Raw genomic sequence first — 27959 nt, 5'->3', positions numbered from 1 at the left:
TGGTGCAGTGAAGTGCTGTGCCGTGTGTGTTGCAGGCATGCCGTGATTTCCTGGAGCTAGCAGAGACCCACAGTCGGAAATGGCAGCGAGCGTTGCAGTATGAGCGTGAGCAGAGGATCCGTCTGGAGGAGACCATCGAGCAACTAGCAAAGCAGCACAACAGCCTGGAGCGAGCCTGCAGGCAAGCGCCTGCTCTGACCAACACCCCAGCCATCTCCAACACTGCCACAGGTGAGTGATACTCGGGGACAACACCACCACCTGGCTTTCTAATGCACTGCACAGGCTGACTCACAGTGGTGGTAGCTGATACAGTTCTTTCATACGTCTCAAATGTTTGAAAGAACGAAATGATATTGCAAACATTATTAAACATCACATCTGCTGCTACACTAGGTTGACAGTAATTCTCGGTTTGATTGCACACCCTAGGTCATTTCACCGCGGGGGTCAAGCTTCTCATTGGCTGCAAAGCATGTATGGCATTAGGGGAAGCAGCTGGCTGGTTTTTAACTGGAAATATAAGAACTGAAGGGTTGGGAACAATTGGTGAAATGATCAAGACTGTCTTAAAGCAAAGCTAGCGTAGTTCCAGATACCGTGTTTTTAAAATGAAAATACATGTTCATTAAAACATAGATTTCCTTCAGAACTATATATTGGGACCTGTTTAGTGACTGGATTTACATGGCATGGAAAATGTGTGGAATTGAGTTTAAAGGTCATATAGTGACATGATTTTGTAATGAGGAAGGCTGGTCAGTGCCAGCACTTAGAATTCTCCAGACAAGCTCAAAACAGTAAAGGCTGATTTATGACACTGAGTCAAATGTTCTTATGTTTTTAAATTGTAGTTTTAGAATCAACTACCCACACCACCTCCTTTTAAACCTGCTTTCTCTGCAGTACTCTGTGAAGCAAATAGGCACACTGCGCTCCTACTTGCACTAAATAGGAGGTCAGGTTATAAATGAAATCCTAAAACTGTAAAGTTCTTAAGAGGCATTTCCAACAACAACAAAAAACTGGAAGTAGTTTTAAAGAACAGATATATGGGAGTTCCTTTATTATTGTTGTGTTTTTTCTGCTGGTTGACACCTGCAAAATATAAGTATTTTAAAATATTATTAGGATCAGTGTTGTTAGCAGCACCAGTGTGAAGGCCTCTGGTAACCATGGCAACATCTTGAATCCCAGTAGATTAGCAGAGGATAGAAATTACCATCTGTTCTAGAAGACAGCACAGCACCCCCTTGGTGCGTGTTGTATAATGTTGTTCACAGCTGGGTCTGTCACTAAGTACAATCTTTCTGCCATTCACTTCCACTGGGATTGCAAATCCCAACATGACACAGTGCATTGGATAAACAAACATCACATTAGTTCACAGCACAGTCTGAGGTCAGACTGTTTGGAAGTACAAACAGAACTGTTTTTTTTACATCCAGGAGTCTTAAAGAAGGAAAGTCAGAAGTCTATAAGCAAAGGTACCTGGAGACAGCCGTCTCCCTCACTAGGATATCAGAAGCCTGATATACACTCACAAACTACAATACAGCCCATGTATTTAAGGGATCACTACATGGTGCATCATTGAGTATATGGATTGTATTGTAGCTGACCCATATGTATTTGTTTTTCTTATTTTACTACAGACTCACATTTTCAGCTCCTATTGAGTCGTGACCAGCTTGCTTCTCCTTCTCAGAATCCTTCTGGAATATTATACTGTAGTTTGTCGCAGAGTATACCTCTATATATAGTCTGTACCCAAAACAGAGACACTGGACAACTTTGAGAAACAGCTGAAAGCCCCTTTAAACTAAAGTAGCTAAAAACAGGATTCATTTAGTTGTTCGAAATCATAAATTTGAGTGATTTTACTAAACGTTTGGTCGGTGTAAACTCTCCTTGGTGACAGTCCAGAGCACACCAATCCGCAGATTTTCCTCTCCTCTTCTCAGCTGAACTCTCAAATGCAGGCAGGCAGACAGGCAGTGCAGCAGAGGCCATGGAATTATATTTAAAACATGGTCTGTTAGCTCTGCCATCCTCTCAGTCCCCAGTGTATTAGCATGACCTGGATTCAAAATGCCCAGCTGCTTTTCTCAAGGTTATTTTCCCCTGTGTCCTTTGGAGGGGGAGGGGAGGAGCAATCTATGAATCTTATTTTGCAGTACGCTTTCCACACAGCCTTGTTGTATATCACTGTGGGTTTCACATGAGTGATCGGCTGTGGAGAATTAGAAATAAATTGAAAACCGGAACTACAAGGAACAGCTTGAACACGTCAAGCTTGTTAATCTTTGTTAATTGTCAGTGTCTGCCAGTTAAAGATGTCTAGAAAAATAACTGCCAGCTTCCATATAAGACACTGAAAAGTGTATCTTACAGAATAATGTCATTAATGTTAATTGTTGGGCACTTCCATTCCCTATATTGCTCACAGGTGTGCAGTTTTGAAAGAAACACATGCTATAGTAAACATGTTCATTTTAAAACACAATATCTGGTACTATGAGGGTCTCTCTGTAAGCCATGCTTTTGGATAGTGCTACACTTGCATGGTCATTTCTCATGGAAGGTGAAATTGTTCCTACTCATTGAACACCTCCTTTCCTGTCAAACTTCACCAGCTTTATGCGGTTTACATGAACAAGGATTAGAAGCCGACTGTCCCAAATATTACTGCCATGATATTTACCCAGAAAAAACATTAATTAAAAACATTATTTTCACAGATTTGCACCCATTTAATAAACATTGATAAATTCCAGGAAATTGTATACAAAATGAACCGAAATGGAGTACCTTCACTATAACGTGTGTTTGTTTCCAAACTGCACATTCTATAATGTAACAAAAGGAAGCGCACACCAGGTACGATTCAGCCAGTTATTTAGCTGTCTGCAATCAGTTCAAGTTGCTCCTCTGCCTGGTCTGCTGTTGATTGTATCGCTCAGGTCAGAATGACTCACAGTCCTCCCTGTGTAGAGCTCTAAGTATAGAAGCTGTTAATGGACTGGAACCTCCTTTCTGTTACCCACCAGTTCAGTCAAAATTTATCTCCAATGTAGATAGCTCAGGTACCCATGAAGAAGTGTTAAAGCACCTTCACTATGACTTCAGGAGCTGCTCTTCAATTCCAGTTGCCTGCCATATGTAATGCAGACTAGATCAACCAGTGTGAGCACCATCTATTGCCAGCAAAAACTTGATCTAAAGTGACAGATCACTAGACATCACTGATTCTGCACTTTGGCTGATTTAGTCTATGGCAGGTAACTGTAACTGAAGAACAGCGCCTGGACCCAGGTGAGAGCACTTTACTCAAATACTGTTTCTTTTCCATAGGTCTGTGTTAATTGTTGAAAGGATCACTCATATGATTGGAGATAGAAAATAAATAAATAAATAAATTTAAAGCAATAATTTTACTATTGAAGATATACCTTTCCATGGTACTGCTAGCTATCATTCTGTAGTTACTGGTTTGGGTAGCTGTAAATAAAACCTGGGGACTATGGAAGCCACTGTCGACACATCACAGTGCTGTCTCTGGGGGCACTAGAATCTGCAGTCTTTGTCTCTGGAGCAGATAAAACTATTTAGTTCAGAGAGCAAATGATGAAGCTTTTCACACCAGCCTCTAGTCTGAAAGAGTATTAGAACTCATGTAGTCTATATTAGGGCTAGGGAATAGCATGCTGGAATATTTGTCGGACACTCTGTGAAAGCGCCACATGGTCCATCTCTCTTTTGTATTGTTATGCAGACCTGAATTTAGCAGGCTTGTTCAATACAGTAAGTGCAGTAGGGTAGTGTTGCAGTCAAGGCTGGCTGACAGTGGGAAGAGCAGAGACAGGCGGACGACTGCAGTTCAGAGCTTACTGTGCTTCTAGTTAAACAAACAAATACAACATAAAGATGCACCCACGCTAAGGCTATCTCAGTATATGACAGAGAGCACAGCTTCTCTCTATGAACTAAATGAGCACCAGAACAAAGGCTGGCAAGCAGTTAACCAATTTGGGGAATGGCCACATACACATCCCACACTTATTTTTGCAGGAATTCAGAATGAACAAAACTTTATTTGCATGCCTTAATGAACTTTGGTTATATCAGCGAGACTCGCCTGTTTTGAGCAGACTGGAGCAAAGCAACCCTTTTGACAGTGACTATCAATTAACTGTCAAGATTGCTTGATTTATATTGTGTTGAATATTGAACTAGCAGGTCTGGACCTACGGTATATCCAGACTTAGTTATGATATTAAACAAACAACATTGAAAACACACAAACAGTACACCAGTATGCAATTGGATTGTAGGGCAGTTTGAAAAGTTTCTGTGCTATAGGTCAACCTCACGGCCCTGTTTTTTAAAAATAAGTTGTAATGCAATCTCTTTTTTTTTTTTAGTACTGTTGTATATCTTATAACTGAGTGTTCACATTGAAGGCAGGAAAGACACTGTGGAGGGTGATCACAGTTATAGAATCGAGGCACTGAAGGGTTAAATGGTATTGTGGTGACTGGGCTGAATAGCTATACAGATGATGTGAATGTGGCAACACTGCAGATCTGTGTGTGTCTTTCTTGGCAGTCCTAAGGAGTGAAGTGAAAGTGCAAATGAAGGCATTCTTCATCAGCAGACAGAGAAGAACAGTAACTGGGGGAGCGGTCATTGACCGGGAGTGAATATGTTGTAGAGGACTGCTTTATGAGTTAAAAATAGAAGCCTCACCTACATACCATGCAATGCAGTAATATTCAGAGTTACTCTGCTTCACTGTACATACCACTCACACACACATCACTTAGTAAATTGACATTTAGAAATGGATTTGAACATATTTTGCAATATATTGAAATATATTTTGTAATATCCGGAATCCCGGGAGGTGGGTCTCCATAAGGCTATACACTGCCCGGTCACTTTATTAGGACTTACTTTTGGCTCCCAGGTAGGTATTACTTACAATTAATATACAGAAAAGAAAGTACTGTTCATAAAGGTACTGAGAACTATAGATTTACTGGCAGACTAAAGGGTCATTACAAATTGCAAAGTGGTTTTAGCTCATGAAATAAATACTTTCCTAATTCTTACCCTGTCATGCAATTCTGCTGACTGCATTGGTCTCAAATGTGCATTTCGAAAGAAATATAACATCGCAAACATGTGTTTTTCATTTTAAGGCTGACGTGGTAAAAGAAAGGTCTCAGTTTGCTTGCCTTTCCTTCCAGGAAATCGCACCGCACTCTATGAGTCATTTCGCCTCAGCAGAAATTTCTTTAACCAAGTGTAGTTCCAGATATCATGTTTTAAAATGAAGCACATGTTTGCTTAAACATAAATTTCTTTCAAGCTACACGTTTGAGACCCATATAGTGAATGGATGTGCATAGTGTGGAAAATCTGTGGAATGGCTGTATTTTATTCGGTAGGTTCTCTTCCAGAATAGGCATGGAGCAGTTAATGTGTGATGCTGTGAAGGGATGTTCTGATTTGAGAGTTGAAAGAAAGAACAATAAACACATAACAAGATGGCACGAGGGCTGAACAAATAAACAAAGCAAGTATCGTACGGTAGATTCAGTACATGAACGTGGTAATAGATGAGTTCCATTCACGTTGAAACAACTTCCATTATTTTTTAATGATGTAGGCAATTATCAATCTTTTAGACCTTGTGTTTCTAACAGAGCATGTTGTTTCCTGTGCAGTTTGAAAGTGGCATGGCCCAGTCTCTCTACCAGTGTGTTGTTTCCTGTGCAGAGTGTGTGCGACCTTTGAAAGGGGAAGCGAGTGACGAAGATGAAGAGACTGAGTATTTTGATGCCATGGAGGATGCGCCAGCCTTTATCACAGTAGCAGCGGACCACAAACAGCACAGGTACGGGAAATGGAAGAGAGGGCTAACCTAGGAAACTAGCCACATATGCTGGACCACAATCAGTGGAATCAGATTACAATAGTGCGCTATGAGTAATGTGTTAATCCACAACACTGACCTCAGAGTTCCAAAGTTAAGTTGTTTAGTGTCTTGAAAATCACTTTAAAGAAAGTATTTATGAAAAGGGAGTCATTTTTTTAATCATGATATTTATGAAGCATATTGGACTACACGTCGGGGATTACACATGTTTTAAATTCCAATTTCAAGTGTGAGAAGCACTTTGTCAAACCTGAGTTACAGTAAGTGCCACCTGTACAGGTCACCTGCTCCAAATCTGAATATTTTTGTATTGGAAATGTGAGAAGCGCTGGTTCCCTCGAACCATTGTTGTAGTTAGCAGCTTGTCTTCATTTCTGAAAAGAAAGAAGGAAAGAACGCCCCTCTCCTCTCACGTAGCTCACAATTACTACTGACGAGTGATGTTTGCACTGTTCTTTTCGGAGGGTTCATTGTTTGAAACTTCCAGCTGTGCCTTCAGGGGCAATCCATGGCTAAAGCTGGTTAGTCAGTGACAGTAAAGAAGGCATTAGGGTGGGGCCAGTTTCACTCTCCTGAAATACTGTAATAATTCTTAGCTAACAAAATATTTTTATAAATCTTACCCATTTTGCACTTCCATTAGTTATGTGCAGTTTAAAAAAAAAAACATATGTTTACAGACATTTATTTTAATTTTAAAACAGACATCTGGTACTGCCCCCTAGGAAGTTTGGTACGACTTTACTTCGTGGTTCATGTCACCCCAGCAGTGTCTTCTGGGTCAAAACATGTTACGGGGTGAAAGCCTGTCAGTCAATAGGGAAGCAGTTGATTTGTTAGAAGCCAGTGAAGGGGTGAAGACCATTTCACCTTTCAGGTGGAATGACTCAGGAAGTGCAATACTGTCTGAAAGCATGACTTGCAAACAGCATTTCTTTAAACTGTTGTAGTACCATATACCATTTTTTAAAATAGAAATGCACTTTGCAAAAACATGTCTTTCTTTCAAAACTGCACATTTGGAACCTATGAAATGAATGGATGTGCATGAAATGTATAAAAGTTTGTGAAGACTTACGCTATAACTAAGCTGTTTGAACGTGCACATAGCTGGTGAAACTACCAAGGCAGTGCAAGAATACCTGAAAGCTTGCAAAGAGATTGCAGAGTGACAGGAGTTTTTTGATAAGCAAACAGTAACAGAGGATCACAGTGACAGCAACCTGTCTACGAGCTGATTCAGCTAAAGTCTCGGAATGGAAACGGCTCTTTTTCTGTTAAAAAAAACCTGATACTCCTTGTAGTTTAAATATATTGCAATATATGCTATGCTACAATGGGTTAGCCTATATTACTGGGGCTAAAAGCTGCCAGATGGCAATCTATAAAGAAGCTGTTTAACAACCTATTAGTCCAATCAAATTGAAGCATGTGATGGATCCAACGGCAGATGCTGTCACATTTGGTTTTAGTGCTGCCTCATTAACATGCAGCACAGGCCCAGAGATGTGCTCTTGCCTCTCGCAGATTATTTGTGCACCAGTTGATTCTTTTTCTGTGACTCTGTGAAGGTATTAAGGAGTTCAATTGACTGCAAGACAGATGAGATACAATTATGGATGAGAAAAAAGTGCAATTAACTAAACATCTGTTTTACACCTTGCATCTGTTTCGCTGCCCCTGCAGGTGAGTCCTGTGAAACCAGGATGAGCTGTTACAGTTGTTAAAGGCAATTTTAGTGCTCATAACTTCCACACTCTCATGTGCAGTTTTAAAAGAAGCATGTGTTATAGCAAACATGTATTTCATTACATGGTACCAGACATGGTTAAAGAAAGCACTCAGTTGCCTGCCTTATTTTCAGGTAGTCTGTTACTGTTTTTAGATCACCTCAGCAGTGTCTGCACAATTGAGGCATGTTACTGACTGCAAAGCATGTCATGTTATTGATAGCAAGCTTGATGTTGAAGGATTGTGGATCATTTCACTGAGTTAGGAAGTGCAAGTCTCCCTGGCAGTAAAGCTTGCAGACAGCTTTCTTTAATCTAGTATAGTACTAGATACTGTATTTTTTAAAACATCATATGAAAACTGAAACCTGTACATAGCAAAAGGAAGATTTCATTAGCTCAATTAGTATAGATTTAGGTTGATCAAATAAAGTAAACCTTTTCATCTTCTCACCAAGACATGGGTAAATACATGTTGAAATGTTTGTCTAAGTTTATTTGTAGTATTTCTGTGTAGCTTATGGTTGTGTGTTTATAGCTATTGATGGTTAAAGTCCACTTTATGTCTCTTAATTAGCTGGGGCCAGCAGAGTTGAAAGGTCACATTGCCACATGGCTCAAATGGACTGAGGAAGGCTGTGCAGTGGCAGCGAGTTATGATTCTCCAGGCAAGCTCAAAGCAAGTTCAGAGCCAAGAGACACGATGCACTCTGTACTGGAGCAAAAGCACCCAGAAGCAGTCAGAGTCATATAACAAATAAATTACAAGGACATTCTGAAGCTACTCTTCAATACTGTTCTAAATCCCCTGTGTTTCCAATTGATGCAAAAGGTTTTTTAAAGGTCTTAGACTGGGGTTATAATGGTATTTCCCAAAGGATATTTTTCTAACTTTCCCATGGGATGTTAAAATCAGTTTCTCTGCCTGTGTTATTTATGCTCAGTGACCTTATATCATAAGGAAATTTGACACTGGATTAAGCAAAACGCAGTGGGGGGCTGTATAAACGGTGCAAGTTGTTCTGGAGAGACAGATGCAGCAAAGTGCATTATCCAGCACATCATTACAAGTGAATAGCCAGAGACAAGTGTTCATAAAGCATCCTGAATAATTATATCATTAACAGCACATTCAGAATGACTTCTGGAAGCGTCCTTGACTGTTATTTCTAAGTTACTAATGCATTAGGTAAACTAATCATTTAGGGTAATGATCAAGGTAACGCATAAGAAGTAGCGCTATGTCTCTTTCACTGATTTGGGTTTTTCTGAGCTCATTCTGTGTTTCACGTGGTTGATGTAGAAGGCCACTTTATTAGGATCTGTTCTGTATTGTTCCAGGTTTCTCTGTCTGTAGGGCCTTAAAGCAATGGTTATAAATAGAAGCAGGAGAACTGATGGTGACAGCAAGCTCTGTCAATTGCCTTGCTCTTCACTTCAGTACAGCTTCTCTCCCCACAGGCTAAACACCTGCCTTTAATCGTAACACTGCTGGAACTTTCACAGTCACTACATAGACAGCACACAACTATTCGGAATATGGGTATTTCAAATAATCATAAAGAATAACCTGTGAGTTCATGTTGTAAAATATAAAAGATAGTCTACACAATCTCTAGTCAAAGCAACAGTTATTATAATGTTATGACAGTTATTATCAACAAAAAAACAGAAGGGAGACCTCATCAAAACAAGAACAACAACTCAGGTAAGACAACCATTAAATGTATTTATCTAAATGCTAGAAGTATCAGAAACAAAATTCTAGAACTTGAAGCTACTGCACTAACAGGTAACTATGATGTGATAGGTGTTACAGAAACGTGGTTGTCTGAGAGTGATGGGGACGAATATAATATTTGTGGGTATACACTGTATAGGAAAGACAGGCAGGTCAGAAGAGGAGGAGGGGTAGCGCTATACATAAGAAACAGTCTTGAAGCCCAGGTGTTAAACCTGGACAAAGAAAATAAAACCGAATCAATATGGGTCAGAATAACGGACAAAAATTCAAAGGGCATAATAATAGGAGCATGCTATAGACCGCCAGATTCAGATGGTGAGCACAGTAATCTGTTATACAATGACATTAGAAATGCGTGTATCAAAGGAGAAGCCATACTAATGGGGGATTTCAACTTCCCCCAAATAAAATGGGAAAACCCGGTGGGTAGCGTGAAGGATGAAATAGAAATGGTGGAAATGACAAATGACTGCTTCCTAACACAATTTGTCAAGGCACCGACTAGAGGGGAGGCATGCCTTGATTTAGTCTTTTCAAATAACGAAGATAGAATAACTAAAACAGAGGTCAGACAACCACTGGCAAACTCAGACCACAACATGGTCTCATTTGAAGTGTTTTTTAAATCCCCAAAAGTAATGACTAAAGCTAAGGTTTACAATTTTAGAAAAGCAAACTATGAAGGTATGAAACAGAGACTAACAGAAGTAGATTGGAGTAAAATAGAGAAAACACCCACAGAAAAAGGATGGTTGTTCTTCAAAAATGTAGTACTAGAGGCGCAAAACAATTATATCCCTAAAGTAGACAAATCTAAATGTAAAACTAAATTGCCAAAATGGTTTAATAGATCAATTAAAAAAAAATATTCAGCGAAAAAAGGCACTTTACAGAGCATTAAAAAAGGACCAAAAAGAAAGTATGCAGAAAGAGTACACAGAACTGCAAACGCAAGTCAAAAAGGAAGTTAGAAAGGCCAAGAGAGAAATAGAAATGAACATTGCTAAGGGAGCTAAAACCAATTCCAAAATGTTTTTCCAATATTACAACAGCAAGCAAACATTCAAAGAGGAGATTAAATGTTTAAGAGATACAAATGGCAAAATCGTAGATGAAGAAAAAAAAATAGCAAATATATTAAATGATTACTTTTCACAAGTTTTTACAAAGGAAGATACTGACAACATGCCCCACATGTCATCCAGTTCCTATCCAGTTTTAAATAACTTTAGCATAACTGAGGCAGAAGTGTTAAAGGGACTAGGAGCTCTTAAAATAAACAAATCCCCTGGGCTGGATGAGATCCTCCCAGTAGTACTCAAAGAAATGAAAGAAGTAATTTACAAACCGCTAACCAAGATCATGCAGCAGTCTCTTGACACAGGGGTGGTACCGACAGACTGGAAAATTGCAAACGTAATACCGATCCACAAAAAGGGAAACAAAACTGAACCAGGTAACTACAGACCAGTAAGCCTGACTTCTATTATATGCAAACTTATGGAAACTATAATAAGATCCAAAATGGAAAATTACCTATATGGTAACAGGGTCCTGGGAGACAGTCAACATGGTTTTAGGAAAGGGAGATCGTGTCTAACTAACTTGCTTGATTTTTTTGAGGATGCAACATCGATAATGGATAATTGCAAAGCATATGACATGGTTTATTTAGATTTCCAGAAAGCTTTTGACAAAGTCCCGCACAAAAGATTAATTCTCAAACTGAATGCAGTTGGGATTCAAGGAAACACATGTACATGGATTAGGGAGTGGTTAACATGTAGAAAACAGAAAGTACTGATTAGAGGAAAAACCTCAGAATGGAGTGTGGTAACCAGTGGTGTACCACAGGGATCAGTATTAGGTCCTCTGCTATTCCTAATCTACATTAATGATTTAGATTCTGGTATAGTAAGCAAACTTGTTAAATTTGCAGACGACACAAAAGTAGGAGGAGTGGCAAACACTGTTGCAGCAGCAAAGGTCATTCAAAATGATCTAGACAAGATTCAGAACTGGGCAGACACATGGCAAATGACATTTAATAGAGAAAAGTGTAAGGTACTGCACGCAGGAAATAAAAATGTACATTATAAATATCATATGGGAGATACTGAAATTGGAGAAGGAATCTATGAAAAAGACCTAGGAGTTTTTGTTGACGCAGAAATGTCTTCATCTAGACAATGTGGGGAAGCTATAAAAAATGTAAATTGTCTAAAAATACAAAAATGAAGCATAGAGTAATGGGTGCATCTACTGTTAGCGGGGTGAATCTTGCAGCTACCTGACAGGATAGATGAAAGACTCTAATCCCGAGACTGCAGCCAAAAATCTAAACAATCCAACAAGCTTCGGTATAGATCGGAGCTGCCCAAAGCAGTTCATAATGCCAAAAAAGTACTGAAAGTTATTTAAAGTGATCTGGTTAGATAGGAAACAGCAACCACAGGAAATTTAATAGCAAGTCCTTCTGCTTTACCATTATTGTTGCTAAATAGTTCCACGCAGCTCTCACGCAGTTTATATAGGTCTAGGGGATCACATGCATTTACAAACATTGCAAACTTGCATGATTTGTTTTGGCCAGTCAGTGTATGAGACCACAAAATATTGTGTAAGTACTGCAACAGACATTTACTGACTTGATACTCACATGTGATTCTTTTCTATGGAGTCAGATCTTGGAGTTCTGAATCAGTAGGAGTAAACAAGTTTGTACACAGCATGACTTTCAGTTCATAGTTTGGTTGACGCTGTCAGCACTTGTGAACAGGGAGGAGTAGAATACAGCAGAGCTGTCACTTTGGCAGCCCTGTCTCCGTCCTGCCCTGTTGATCCCTGGATCCTGAGCTGTGTTTTGTGCTTGATTCCAGACATTTAGGGAGCAATCAAAGCGAGGCCAGTGGAGGACAGCCCAACGATTGGAACCTGGAGGATCATGTGAGTTTCCTAACTATTATATCCTCAGATTCTGGTGCTATTTATAGCTTGTGGTTAAGAATACCCTAACCAGGTCCCGTCACAGTTGGATTAGCTGTTCTCTAGATTGATGTAGCCTGTTTGACATTTATTTTTCAGAGGCTCACAAAATTACGTAATACAAGCCTTTTAGAGTAACTTATTTATATACTGTATCGTGAAACCTTAAGTACAATTATTATTCTTTGCTTCTGAGCAACAGCTTACCAAATGCGGCTGAAATTTCCATGCTAAAGAAAATCCCAGCAAACAGATGTCAGTCACACCTGACTTGCTGACTTTAGGTACCAGCATCTACTCCTTACTTCATCACAGCATGCCGCATGCTCAGCAGCTCAGAAGGAGCTCATGAAAGTGGCGATGCCTGCTGTGTAATGAACAGGTTTCATGGGATTCTAATGAAGAACCCCAGTCAAATACGTATTCTCAAAGGTGAGTGATTTATTAGGATAGTTTGCGAGTCCCTGTAAAATAAACATTGAAAAGGAGCAAGCCATATGTGCAAAATATGTATTTTATGTACCTGTCGACCTAGGCTAGGATACCCAATGGGATTAATAAGAGGTACAGAAATGGATTATAAAGCTTTGGTTGACACAGTTAGAATCTCCGTGGGGTACCCATTAAAGATGCCTTTTTTCTGCCAACAGCGCTTTTTCTGTAGTCATTAAAGACTGGTTTCACAGGGGCTGGCTTTTCAAAGCAGAGCCTAATTCATTTCAATTCAGCAGGCTTGCTTACGCTATCCTAGCCTGATTTGGACTCAGGAGACCTGTTATATTGAACTTCATTGAAATGGTAGCGCCTTCATGTTACTGCTAAATTGGTTGATGGACAAAAAGTACCACAATGAGAGGCTATGTTAAATACAAATCATCCAGCAATTCAAACCATTTAATAAGAAATCAGAAAGAATAGTTGAAATAATGCACAGTGTAAGTTGAAATATGTTACAAAAATATAACTGGGGTTTCTAATTGTAGGTTATAGCCTATTAACACCAAGAGCCACTGCTTATTTTGCGTTCATTTAGTCATGTTTATGATGCAGTTTACTGTATTCTGTGTTCGCGCCCCCCGGTTCATGGTGCAGGTTACTGTATTTTGTGTTCACTCTCCTCCTGGTTCATGGTGCAGGTTACTGTATTTTGTGTTCACTCTCCTCCTGGTTCATTGTGCAGGTTACTGTATTTTGTGTTCACTCCTCCCGGTTCGTGGTGTAGGTTACTGTATTTTGTGTTCACTCTCCTCTGGTTACCAGAAAGGAACGGTCAGTTCTGTTTTTGAGCAGATATTTTGCTCAGCTACAAAATATTAAAACAAAAAACCCTAAAGAACAAAGAAAAACTAAAAATACCCTTCCATCATGTGCCCTAGTTACAAAAGACTGCATGGCATCAATAGACACATTATTTGATTTCTCTGAACTACACAGCACAGCTTCACTCAATATGTTGTGATGCAAAATTTTGAAAAACAATTTTTTTATTTTTTGAACAACCTAAAGAAAAGCCACTTTAAAGTTGTCTCAATGGAGTAGTTGGTGCAGGCAATTTCATTACAAGGAAACTTGCACAGAAAACTTAATAGTCTCAGTCTCTTACCTTTAGTCTTGCATTGATGATGCAAAAAGCCCTTGTGGAGAACCATCTTGTAATGGTCTTTACTAGAGTAAATATTGCTAGAAACCATGCTGAGTTTAAAAAAAAAAAAAAAAAGTGAAGGATGTACTGAAAAACACAAAAAAAAACAATTATTAGAAACCATAAAACATGAGTGATAATACAGTAAGTATACTGTGTTGTACACCCTATTTACAGTCCCCTTTAATGATGTGTAGATTGCAAATAAAGGGGAAAAGCATCATTATGTGTTTTGCAATTAACATGTCTTGACAGGTTTCTCTCCGGTTTAATTAATACCTGCCCAATGAAACATGTTAAAGGTAAAATCTGCTTGGAAAATTGGCATAATCCTAGTTTTTGGACATCTCAACTGTTTCTTATGCTAGAAGCTACAGCAAGTCATAGGTATTCAGTTCCAACCAATGGAAGTTATGCTATGAAGTAATTAATCGACACCATCCTGAAATAGAAGATTTGATATGGATGGAGAGAATCTTTTCCTTTCAGAGTGCTTCAAATGATTTTCAATGAGTCCTGCTTTCTTTCAAGCAGAGGCTGTAAAGTGTCTGTTAGTTTTGTGATGTGGACTAATGTCCACTGGGGGCTAGATTGAAACTCATTTCCTTTAGGGCCAAACTTAAACCTCCAGGGTTGAATAGTTGTTCAGTAGAGAAACCAGGAAAATTGTAATTAGGACCAGACAGCTCTGGAGCTGCCTGTGGTCAGCATTCTCTAAATTCAGTAGCTGTCTGCCTCAGTGTTTCTGAAAGTAACTGTCATGAATTATGCTGACAGAGGTGTAGGCTAGCTTCAGGCTAGATTAGCCACTGGCACTGAATACAACTTCAGGAAATCATAGTTTGGCATGTACAGTAACATGTTATTGTTCTTCAGTCCTATACATTTCTACTGGTGACAAACAAAGACAGGTTTTCACTGAAAGCTTTAAATACACAATCATAAATTATTAAAAAAATAAATTAATTACGAGGTGCCTCTATGTGAGCTTGCACTGGTTTAGTAGTGTTCACAATGGAAGCAGCTGGACGATGACTGTGCACATTGACCAAGGTAAACGTTGCGATGGGAACAGCCTCTGAAGGCTAACGTGTTGCGCCTGTTCCAGGTGTTAGACTGTCAGCACCAGGCTGGCTGTAATGAATCAGCTATGAGGGAAGTCATGCCGAGAAAGAAGAGGCGGACCCGCATCCCTGACAAGCCCAACTACAGCCTGAACCTGTGGAGCATCATGAAGAACTGCATCGGCAAGGAGCTCTCCAAGATCCCCATGCCAGTACGTGAGTTCACTGTGCCTCTCTGACAATGCCTGTCTCCCACAGTAAAAGCATAGCAACGTTTAATAAAGCAAAATGAAAGCGTGGGAAAGCATAGGGCAGCATTTTAAAGCACAGAGGTGCATGGTAATGCATATTAAAAACATGGCAAACCATGGTAAGCTATGGTGAATGAATAGTATAACCATGGGAAAGCATAGGCACATTTAAAGGCTCTTCAAGAGTTTAAGTGATAGCATCGTGATTCTCTTCCCTTTCTCATCGGCTCTTATTGTCCCCACCAGCGATCATGTTTAATTGGAGTGCCTGAAAGCTAGGTAGTTGACAATCCTTTTACACAAGTGTGGCCCTGGGAAGCAGACAGTTACTTGTCTAGCTGTGCCTTGATGTGTTTCTCTGCTGGAATCCATAAATCTGATGCTGCTTTTGCAGTGATCTATCAGCTTCAGGCACAGAGGTGATGTGCTATGAAGAGCCCAGACATTGATGATGTAGATTCAGGGCAAGCTGCTTGAGGTTGTCTGGGAGCCAGTTCCTTCTCCCTGGGGTGCTTCGACATGATTTAATGCTGTACCTCACAAACAACAAAATTAGATTTCTGAAGGTGCCCATTTTCCAATATGTAATGATAATAAAATGGCCTTTTAAAGTTTAAACCTTAAATCAAAAAGGGCAATACATGTTTTATGTATGAAGTACAACCTCAGCCTTCTCTTGAAATGGCCTACTGTGTCACAGAAATAACAACCAGGCCCTAAGTTTTTATAGAGGAAATAAATATTTTAACAATATAAAACTAGCCAGGAACTACTCAGAAGAAACTTAATTACTTATTCCTCTCACAAATTGCCTTTGCACAATAGCATGTCACGCCAGTTAAAGCCAGCAGGCTTGGATGTAGGCAAGGAGGAATCATACATAAAAATGGTGAATTCCTCATTTTTGTATTCCAGATATTTAATTAATGCACAAATGTAACCGATTGTGATTAAATACAGAGAGATTTTTATTTTCAAAGTTAAAAGATACTGTACATATTTCATAGAGACACTAAAGAAGAGGTGAATTTCGATGAGCCGCTGTTCATGTTCTAGATTCACCCCCATTGGTGTTTAAACCTTTCTTCTCAATGCAGGTGAATTTCAATGAGCCGCTGTCCATGCTCCAGAGGCTGACGGAAGACATGGAGTACCACGACTTGCTGGACAAGGCTGCCAAGTGTGAGAGCAGCATGGAGCAGATGTGCTACGTGGCTGCGTTCTCCGTGTCCTCCTACTCCACCACGGTGCACCGCACAGCCAAGCCCTTCAACCCCCTGCTGGGGGAGACCTACGAGCTGGACCGGCTGGAGGAGCAGGGCTACCGCTCCCTGTGTGAGCAGGTGAGGCAGAGGCACCAGGTGAGGCGCCCCATGGTGCCCCACAGCAGCTACTGCAGCTTCATTTATAAATCATGCATAAGAAATCACTAGTTGTTAAAACTGTTGTTTATAAGTGTGCGGTGGCTACCGCTAATCAAGTTGAGAAGGTATTTCTCGCACACATATTTCTCTGTTGGGTCTGTCATAGAAAGAGTGCAAGAGAAAGTTCACGATCAACTTGTTAGTAGCCACCAAACACTGAGAATGCTTTATCATTGACATTCTCAGTGCGACAAAGTTCGAAGTGTAGCTGCTTCTGATAGGTTCCATTTCAGTCCTAAACCCTCCCGCAAGTGAAACCCAAAACAACAACACAAAGCAAACCAGAGGGGTTCATTTAGAAAGAGCTCCCTCCCTCATCCAATAGATTTCCTGGGAATGAATCAGTGTTTTATTAAAAACAATGAAAACAGGGACAGCTGGGAAAATAATGAATTTCCCAGTTTTCCAGGTAAATATCGGGGGAAATACTCTGTGATGGAAAAGCAGTTCTCCGGCTTCTATTCCTTGTGAATGCAAAATGAGTGAAGCTGGTGAAGTTAAACTGTATCGGAACTTAAGTTCAGTATGTTAATCAGACAGCCCCATATTGCACTGAAAAACATATATAGATAGATAGATAGACAGATAGGTGTGTGTGTGTGTGTGTATATATAGTATCTGCTGAATGTATACACCATTGTCTTGGTGTAAATCGGTATTTTCGTATGCTTGAGTCTGCCAAACTGTGGGTGAAGATCGGTAAATACAGACCTATAGTCTCTGTAAAACTGGAGGATTTTTCAGTTAACATTGTTAAAAACTTAGAATACAGGGCCTTCGATATAATGTATATATTGTATTTTATTCAAGCATTTACAGGAATTACCTAAATAGATATTAATTGGGGTCGAAAAAGTGAATTTATTGGAGTTTCAACTGTTGCAGAATGTATTAGAATCCATTAACATGTTCTGGAATTAGGGCATGGTGTGCCCTCCTGGGATAGAGGCAGTGAGTCACACATTTTAATAACGCTGCTACAATTAGAAATCACTGGAGCTGAGAGCCAAGCAATAGACAGCTGCTGTGTAGCGATAACGCTGTAGAGTGAAGGTGGTCTGGGGTCGTGTGGAAGATTGCTGGGCAGCCCAGGCATGTGTTTTCAAACAGCCCTGAAGACACCCATTTCCTTCTGCACTGGGTCACATCTTCTAGGGCTCAATGTCCATGAGCACCAGTCGTTTTCACTGTCTGAGCTGTAGCTTATGGTTCTTCAGTTTAAGTTCCTGTTAATTATGTATGTGTTTTTTACCGTCTCGGCATATATGGATTTATGGGTCACTGCGGAACTATAAAAAGCAACATCTACCCAGAGGAAACGTAAGATACTACTTAAGATAAAAATTAAGGATGTTTCAGCTAAACAGACCCATAGTTCAGTACAGAGTTTTTCAATCATGCCGTGTTTTTTTTTTTTTTTTTTTTTAATATAAATCAAGTATAGTAGACCCTGATGTGATACACCTTTCTTTGTGTCCAATGAAAGTTATGTCTCATTAAAATCTATATTGTTGAATTATTCTTACTTAACTATATATTATAAAAAATATTATATGGGGTGTTATGTAAAATACAAGCATATACAATTCATTTTATCTGCTTGTGTTGGGTTCCCAAGCCGGCATGGGAGAAGAAGGTCATTAGAACATGTAATTATCCACTGTGTTGATGGGGTTCTGCGGTATTACTGCTTGGGATCTTAACATGTAAAGTTGCACGCTGACAATATATACGTTCCTCCAGAAGTGGCTCTAAGTAAGAAGAACGAGAGCAGAGACCTTGATGAAAGGTCAGGGTGATATGGTATAGGATCCCTGCAGTCCAGTGCAGTGGTTTGAGCTGTCCCATGCAGCACGGCTCAGCTGAGTTCTGGAGATGTGTGACTCGAGGCGAGGGGGCTTGGTGTTTGCCCGCTGATGGAACTCGTTTCTCCTGACAGGTGAGCCACCACCCACCTGCGGCAGCGCACCACGTGTACTCAAAGAGAGGCTGGACGCTGCGACAGGAGATCACCATCGCTAGCAAGTTCCGCGGGAAATACCTCTCCATCATGCCACTGGGTGAGTGAACCAACAGCAGCCCAGCACAGCAGAACATGGCTGGGCCAACCGCACAGCACAACTGGGCCTCAAAACCCATTCTAGTCTGGGTTTTTGTTCCAGCCAGGCCCGAAACTAGGAAATTTCAGACCAGCTTGAAATAAATATCTGGACTGGAATGGATCTAATTTAATATCAAAGTCAAAGTTGTGCACCACTGGTTTATAGAATATCTGGGCATCACTGTGGTAAACCATGGAACTGTTGTCACTCATGGTCAATTGTTTGAATTGTTAGCACTCACAGCTGCATTTCTGTCCCTCCCAAAATATTCCCCCTATATAATAAGGCCTGTTGTGTGCATGTGCAGACATGTTCTGAAACTCGTATGTTTCCAAGTTAAATGTGGTTTGGCTATGGTGCCAAATATTGGTCAGGCATTGGAAGTCAGGGCTGATCTTTTCAATAGTTCATGAAAACATGGTTTAAACATGATACATAAACCTTTATAAATATTCCATTAGAATAATCTATTACAACAATAAAAAAAGGTTTCTATATTATTCAACGTAATTAAAATTATAAAATGGACTAGAAGTAATTCTTAGTAATGTGCATGATTTACTTGATACTAGTAATAACAACACAAATAATAAATGCAAGTGAATCATAAGTAATTCATATATTTCACAGTCATTATTTTAGTTTATTCAAATACAAAATAACTACGATAAGTCAAATACTAAAATAAATTAGTACATTCTTTGGGAAATGTTTAGAATGAAAACACTATGTAACACAATTTTTGTTCCTGGGTAGTAAGTGTTATTTCCTAATTGCTTATGCCTCAAAAGTATAAAATTACAGTATAATCGTAAATCTCGAAAAACTACTCACTTCTAAATCTTTTGTAGTCATTTTTGTATTACTTTAGTATAAATACATGTTAATTTGGATTCATATGTTGTTTTTTTCTGACTTTATGTGAACGAAAAGGCACACATTTGCCCATTTTCCCATTGGAAATAGTGATATTTTGAAATATCACTGTCCTGGTCACAAAAGCAAAGTTTGTGGGGAATAATAGCCATTTTCTATGCTTTTGAGGCATAAGCAATTAGGAAATAACACTTACTACCCAGGAACAAAAAAAAAAAAAAAAAATTGTTACACGGTGAAATCGTTAAGAAAACATTAATAAAGACTTCTTATAGAAACATTTATCAAATATGTTTCATTAAATCTAGCATTTCTACAATCTATCATGTCTAGTTTTTCTTCACTCTGCAATTTAATTGATATGGTCATTTGAAATAAATAAATTGCTGCTTTTCAAAGTTATCGCTTCAAGTGGGGGTGATTTTGAGGTTGTCCTGTTCATTCTTGTACCTCTTAATGTCCTTGCATTGGAGTGAGAGGGATACGTTGTAAAGTGCTCTCTCTGCCTGGGTGAGTGACTGTTGCACAATACTGGTGATGTTGACAGCGAGTCACCAAATGAGCCTGACATCCCTGCTGTCTTTGTGTGTTTTCATTGGCAGCACTGTCATTGTCTGTGATCCGCACACAATAGCTGTCTTTCTTTCTAACAATATCAATATCAGTTAAGTAATATTCCAGTACATCTTATCCTGTGTATTCAGTGCATAGAACATGTGGCAAAGTTTCATAATTAACAGTTAGTCTTCATTTGTGTGAATGTATAATAAGTTAATACATTGCATGGATGTGTCTCTTGTTATAACATAAATCAAAAAAACATTTCTTATAAAAATGAAACACCCTACCCATATACAGTATCAATTGCAATAAATTTCACTGTATTTATCAAACAGTTATTTAATTTCAGTTATATATTACAGTTGTAAATTGTCTTCATGTAAGGTAAGCCACATAGCACATACCAAATGGCTGTATTCTCTTATGGTTTTCATATTCTTATAAGATTGATTTTCTTGATGTATTCTTAAGTGAAAAAAAACATCTGCAGCTATATAGTGTAGTAGGTATCAATATTATCTCATGCAGTTATTCAGTTATGTTAAATATAGGCATCCCAAATACATCCATGTTAAACACCTCAAACTATAAGAAGCTAAGGGATTGATTTGTCAAGTAGATGAACATTTAATGCTTCATTAGAGTAGTGACAAAGGCGCTGACCAAACTGTTCATCTGCTTTACTTAATTTCTTATACTTTACCCCCATTTTTTTTATTTTTATGATTGCTAAGTAAAAATGTAGTTCAGAGTTAATTTCACAGGCTTGTGCAATGCATATCCCCTGCAGTAGTTTGCAGATGTTTTGCAAACGTTTGATAGAATTTCTGTTTCAAGGGTCAAAATGTTTAAACCCCCGAGAGAGAGCATTGTGAAAATGTTCCAGTCAGTCTCACAGATCATCTGAGCCAGGTTAAAGGGGTCTTAAAATGAAGTGGTTTACTTTCAAGTTTCAGTACAGCAAACTATTGTATTTATTCTGTGACTCATACTGATCTACCATCTCTCTTTTATATACCTTGTCGACTGGTTCAAATGCACCCCTATACTGGCCTTGTTACAAAACTCAGACGTGCTCACGGGTGAAAATGTGCTGGCTACTTTATTACACTTAAGATAAGACCCGTCATATTTGGGGGTTTTGAAGTACTGTGTATTGGGTGTGAGTTGCCTGGTTAGTTTCTACTGTGTGCTGGTGGGTTTGAGTTGCCTGGTTAGTTTGTACTGTGTGCTGGTGGGTTTGAGTTGCCTGGTTAGTTTGTACTGTGTGCTGGTGGGTTTGAGTTGCCTGGTTAGTTTGTACTGTGTGCTGGTGGGTTTGAGTTGCCTGGTTAGTTTGTACTGTGTGCTGGTGGGTTTGAGTTGCCTGGTTAGTTGGTACTGCATGGTCTTCACTGCTCTCTGACCCGCGTCTCTGTGTCTCCTCAGGTGCCATTCATTTGCAGTTCCACTCCAGCGGAAACCATTATGTTTGGAGGAAAGTCACCTCTACCGTGCACAACATCATTGTGGGCAAGCTCTGGATCGATCAGGTCTGTTGTCTTTAGAAAGCCCCTTTGTCAGCGTAAATACTCTGAGGGAAAAAAAAAATCTATTTGAGGTTCAAGGAATTGATTCCCAAATCCTCTATATATTCTGCATATCAACCAGTTTCAAGCTGGAACTGAGTTAGGGTGTTTAACTGGATTTTAAAGAATAGGTTCAGAACTGTTGATTAATTGAGTTTGGCATGGAAACTGTAAATGGCCATGGTACTAAGGAGCAATGAAAGAACAAGGGTAGCTACAATTGAATGAGGGTGCCATTGGTAGAATGGTACCACACTGGTAACATTTTCACAGCAGCCAAACCAATACATACTGTACTCAAAATTAGCAAAGGATTGTTTTTGTTCTCCTTGGACTGTAGAAATTGAACTCAAATCTTGACCGTGCACATTCATTTGAACCCCGTGATTCTCAAAACATGCAAGTATCTTACATGGGTGATTTGCAGTTGATTGTCCACAATCATGCATTTTAACTGAGCTTATTCATCAGAATGGGCATTCATGCAAAACCTGTTTGGTACAAGCAATGTTGAAGGCTTCTGTGGAAGGGGTGTGGGTAATTCACTGACTAGGAGACAGACAGGTGTACTTGAAAACACCACACAGGTGCCCAGTTTTATTTTCAAACAGTTCTTGCTTTTTCTGGCAGAGGGCACTGTTGACCGTGGGCTGCCTATCAACGATGATAGACAGCACCACGGAAATACCACAGCTGGTACGTGAACAGCAAGTGTACTCGCAGGTGCTCAAAGAAATAATAATGAAAACAGAAGGCGAAAAGAACAATGGAAAATAAAACAGTAATAAAACTACAAATAAAAGGTGCTGCACTCTGCAGCGTTATCCCGGTCGTCGCTACCCGCATGACCTGGATCACCATCCTACTCTGTAGGCTAACTAGCCTGTTCTGTCACAATACGCCAGGGTCTGCCCAAGGGTTCCCCGCTCTCTCTGTCTCGCTATGAAACTCTTTGTTTCGTCTGATTCCCGGTCCTGGATCAGTGCTCCCGCACTCTCGTTGCGTCTAAGTGGGCAGACCTGAGGAAACAACGGAGCGTTAATTTATAGGGCTAACAATCTCCCAAGACGCGCCTCTCAGCCATTCAGAGAGGGGGAAAGTCTACACACCCACTTTCCCACCTCCCCGTCTCACTGCCATGACTCACAGGCGGTTGTTGGACGACTGCCGCCCTCTTCCTGCAGCCCGTGAACACGCCAGCAGAGTCAGCACAGATCTCTCCCTGTTACAGCTTCATTTAAAACTAGAGGAGCTGACTCACCGTATAGTAGTGCCACAGGCTTCCCAACCTCAAGTGGCAATTAATTCCTGACTAGAAAACACTAAAAAGTTCTACATTTAGAAATACTAAAATAAACTTAATACATTCAATGGCAAGCCTTTCCACTGGTCTTTGTGTTGAGTTTTAATGCATATCCTTATATGACTAGTTGATGTCTCCAACCCCAAGTGAGAAAGTGTGATGGATCTCCTAATGATCTCATTGAGCAGAATGTGCGGCTGATGATTTTGCAAAGTACACCCACTTTATTCTGCTATCTGACTTACAGGTAATAAAAAAAAAAAAAAACTGAATTAGTGAAGGGCCCTTATACAGTCATATATACAATATATCTATTGTTAATATGGCGAGAATGAACCTAATTGGTGAATAATCAAATGAGCCTTGCGTAGGTGTAGAAGGTGCAAGTTACGCCATTAGGAAGACAATCGCATTTCTCCACTTGGTGGTCATTGATGTGTGAATCAAATTTCAGCATTGAAGACATCTAAACATTTGTCATTGATTTTAAGTTTCTTCTAATGTTTCTACAAATGAGTTGAGCAGTGGGATCCATTACAATTTTGTGTGGTATAATTACAGTAATATAGCTCTACTAGACCACTGTGTACCACTGTGCTTTTCCAGATCCATTGTATTTCTGGTAACGTTGTGATCAGTTGGGTTTCTTCAGGGTAAAACACTAGTGTTATAATGATAGTTTTCAATTTAACACACTAGTGTTATAATGATAGTTTTCAATGTAACACACTATTGTTATAATGATAGTTTCTGACTGTGTGTGCAGAGAGTCGGGCATCTCGTGTGTATTCTCAGTGACCTTTGGAACAGAAAGCTGTGATCGACTATCGTAGGAATCAAACACCTATTGGACTGGGACATGTTTTGTCTGGGGTTCCCGCGTCATTTCCTCTCCAATAAACTGAACAACAAGCCTCGCGCCAGGATCGCTAAAGAGATGTTGGGATAGGAACAAACATTATTCTATAATAGGCGCCCAAGGGACAGAAAGAAAGAAAGACAGATGACCTTTACAGCCAGCATGTCCTCACATTAAAGTTGAACTGAGGGCTACTTTCCTTTTAAATTGGTCCTTTTAATTCATTTAACATGGTTTAACTGTCTTTCGTGATTCAAATACTATATAAGTGTGTTCATATGCACACTGTCCCATTAAAAAAATGTGTCTTTTCTCTATAGTGAAAGTGAATTTCAAGCTGGGAGCCACATAATGATATAGTACATCTGTTTAATGTACCTGCATAATAGATGCTGATATTAAAGTGATTCTTCCATCTAAAATGTCTTTGTATCAGATAACTTGTATTACATGGCTTGTGACAAATAGTTTGTATCAGATGGAAATGACATCACATTAAGATTAGCTATACTGTTTATTCTTCTTATCTCCTGCTGGGGTTGAAATACCCTGAGAAGGGGATATAGGGTAGGTGGTATGCCACCCTTCTTACCTACTGTAACTGTCAGGACACTTAGTCCACGTTATTGTTACTCAGATCAGGGGATATACCTGCTGACTTGTTTTTCCTGTTTTCCTTTGCAGTCGGGGGATATAGACATAGTTAATCATAAAACCAAGGAAACCTGCCAGCTCAAGTTCTCGCCCTACAGCTACTTCTCCAGGGACGTCGCCAGAAAGGTAAGAAGCAGATCGTCTCACTGACTCAGCTGACACTACAACAGAGCTCAGAGTCTGTCATCTGTAAGTGACAATGCAAGTGACAATGTCATTTTTACTTCAGACCCTCAAAGATAAATTTAATGAAAGTGCTGCTGCAGCCAGTAAGTGAATATTGAGTTTGGAAAGTGTGTAGGTGTGTTGCTGAAGAGAAACCAGTGCAGAGATGATTGTCTTCAGTAATAGAAGCTTTACTGTGCAACACAAGCTATTCTACCACACTCATTTAACAATTGTAACTGGTATTTTTCCAGTCCCAATTTATACAATATTAAATAATAATGTATGATTTATTTGTCTTGCTTTACTACATAAAAGTAGTATTAGGTTATGACTACTGAACTATTGGTTACAACAATCACCCTTCATAGTACAGTTTGTCCCATAAGGTAGGCATACTAATCAGTATTATATGTTCTGACACTTAGAATATTCTCTGTTAAAATCAGGCTGCCACACCCCATTGACTATCTGCACCACACATCAAAATGATCCCAATTCCATCCTATTTGCTTGCACATTTCACCCCTGAATGAAAGACAGAGACTCCCAATATTATGCCTATGATGCCAGGATTTCTGTGGAGATTTATCCATAACTTCAAAACATTCCATCAGAAATGAAGGTAATACTAAGAAACTAAAACACATAGATAACAATGATATAGGAAAAGAGAGAGAGAAGTGAAATGGGATATTTAGGGTTAATGTTTTGGGATAGCGGTGTGATTTTGTTAATTGCACAGGGATAGCCTCAATCTTAAGTTGTCCTAGTGGGGCAGATCATTTATATGGTGGAAAGATAAATGGGCTTACAAAGTCAAAGTGAAAATAAAGTGGTAAGGACTGAAGACATATGAATGTAGTGAATGTAACATTTTCTTTGGGTCAAATTCAGTTGCAAGTGTTACAGGATAATAAGAGATATCTGCTGGAACATTTAACAGGCGCCCTCTCCTGGCCAACAATATAAAACCTACACATGAGCTCTACATTTTTGTTTTGTATCCCTTCGTGGACCTTATGTGTCACCTTCTGTGTAAAACCTGCTGCTGCAATCAAAAGGATTTAGAATTCAGTTCAACAGCTGTACAGTAAACAGCATGGATGATAACCGGTCCTACACAAAGCTCATGAGACAAACTTGTTTTTTCAAAGTGTTTTCAAATTTGTATGTACATTTTTTTTTTTATTTCATATTCATAACTGTTGTACAGCCTTGTTGTTAAAGAAGCGAGAACAGTTTCTACAACAGCTGCATTTTATAAATTGAAACAGAGTATGATTGTTTAAAGTTAAAGCTTTGTGCAGAGGACCAAACTTGTCCAAGTTAAACAGTTCTTTTCTGCATTTGCAGCGGTTTTGTGTGTTTTGCTGGCAGTGAGGGGGACTGCAGTGGATTTATGTCCATTTGCTTAGAGGATGGTAGACCATGAGGGCAGTGGTAAAGACAAGTAACACTAAAGGCTTGAAGTTTAATTTACCTCCGGGGAATCTCTCGATTTTGCTTTGACCTCGCTCTGCTCTCACAGGTAACAGGCGTGGTGACGGACGGAGATTCGAAGGCGCACTACATCCTCTCAGGCACGTGGGATGATAAGCTGGAGTATTCGAAAATCGTGCAGAGCAGTAAAGGGAACAGCAGCTCCGAGGGCAAGCAAAAGACAGTGTACCAGACCCTGCCGTCCAAACTGCTCTGGGAGAAATACCCACTCCCGTGAGTCTTTAAACCAGGGCCATTGAGCCGTGTAGGGCTGACTGAGCTCCATAAAATGTCTCTTCTGAAGAATCCCATGTAAGGGTTTTACTGGGTTTGGAAAGAATGCAAGGACAATCTGCAGTCTCAGGTAGAAGCAAGTCCAGTCAAATCAGGTTTGATTTATTTAAGACCATGGAGCAGATTAAAGCTGCAGTGTCCCATTGCCATATTTAGTTTACAACCATTTTCAAATGTTTAAATGTTGAATTTGTTGAGTTCGATTCTAAAGATGCCTATAAACCAGACCCCCCAAAGTCAGTTGAAAACTTTTTTCAACTCGATAATAAAAAACTGAAATCCAATGTTTCAACCAAGATTGTACAGAATCTCTACCATTCACTGTTACTGGGGTTCCAAATCCTTCGACACAGCTTGATAAACACATGTTATAAAGAGCCCATTGACTACATAGTGACAGCAGCCTGTTGCCGAGTTGAATCACTGATCCATCTCAAGCGGCACTTGCCTGCCCTTTTTTTTATTAAAATCCAGGGCCTTAAAACAAGGAAAAACCAAAGCACTTGCTAACAGCTATAAGTAGTGAATACTGATCAGTCCTTGTACTATCAATTTCCCTTTAAAGTGGTGATAGTTAACAAAGTCATCCCATAAATCTTACCTGTTTCATTGTATGGGTCTAAAATGTCCAGTTTTTAAAGAGACCCATGTTATAGCAAACATGAATTTTATCTTAAGAAATGATACATGCTACTACACTTGGTTAAAGAAATCTGTTTGCAAGCCATGCAAATGTGTTGCACTTGCTTGGTCATGTCCACTAGTGGGAGACATTTCAACACTTTCAATGGCTTCTTTCCTGTCATGAACCAACCAGCTGCTTCCTTTATTGACTGACGTTCTTTGCAGCCGGTAATATTCTTTGACCCAGAAAGTGTACTTTTAAAATAAAACCCATTACAGTGAATGGAAGTGTACAACAGGCAGGCGTTGTAGAACTATTTCGTTAGCTCCAATCACAAAAGAGCAGTCTATACTACATAAACCAAGTGTATAACCTGTCTCCAGGGAGAATGCTGAGAACATGTACCACTTCTCCGAGCTGGCTCTCACCCTGAACGAGCCCGAGGAGGGGGTGTGTCCGACGGACAGCCGGCGGCGGCCGGACCAGCGGCTCATGGAGAGCGGGCGCTGGGACGAAGCCAACGTGGAGAAGCAGCGTCTGGAGGAGAAGCAGAGAGCCGTGCGGCGCAGGAGAGAGGCAGAGGCTGTGGAGGCTCAGGATGATGGTACGGGGGCCACACGACTCCTAGCACTGCGTGTGTTGCTTAGCTAAAACTGTGCTTTAGAAATACTACAAGAAGCGTCTAG

The 27959-nt window shown here is 39.8% G+C and overlaps 1 protein-coding gene across 6 annotated transcripts in view; it reads left to right on the top strand.

Annotated features, from left to right (window-relative positions):
* The window catches only part of LOC121297086 (oxysterol-binding protein 2-like), a 102309-nt gene that overhangs the window by 64495 nt on the left and 9855 nt on the right, over window positions 1-27959 (top strand). For all 6 annotated transcript variants that reach the window (XM_041223104.1, XM_041223102.1, XM_041223103.1 and 3 more), the window contains 10 exons: window positions 36-231; window positions 5785-5902; window positions 12298-12364; window positions 15154-15321; window positions 16458-16703; window positions 18724-18844; window positions 21752-21855; window positions 24738-24833; window positions 26404-26588; window positions 27657-27877. In XM_041223104.1, the coding sequence (XP_041079038.1) occupies window positions 36-231; window positions 5785-5902; window positions 12298-12364; window positions 15154-15321; window positions 16458-16703; window positions 18724-18844; window positions 21752-21855; window positions 24738-24833; window positions 26404-26588; window positions 27657-27877 (1522 nt within the window). The remainder of the gene's footprint in view (window positions 1-35; window positions 232-5784; window positions 5903-12297; window positions 12365-15153; window positions 15322-16457; window positions 16704-18723; window positions 18845-21751; window positions 21856-24737; window positions 24834-26403; window positions 26589-27656; window positions 27878-27959) is intronic.

This window comes from Polyodon spathula, chromosome 22 (genome assembly GCF_017654505.1).
Source record: "Polyodon spathula isolate WHYD16114869_AA chromosome 22, ASM1765450v1, whole genome shotgun sequence".
NCBI lineage: Eukaryota > Metazoa > Chordata > Actinopteri > Acipenseriformes > Polyodontidae > Polyodon > Polyodon spathula.
Note: the sequence above shows the minus strand (reverse complement) of the source record. Positions and strands in the feature narration are given on the sequence as shown.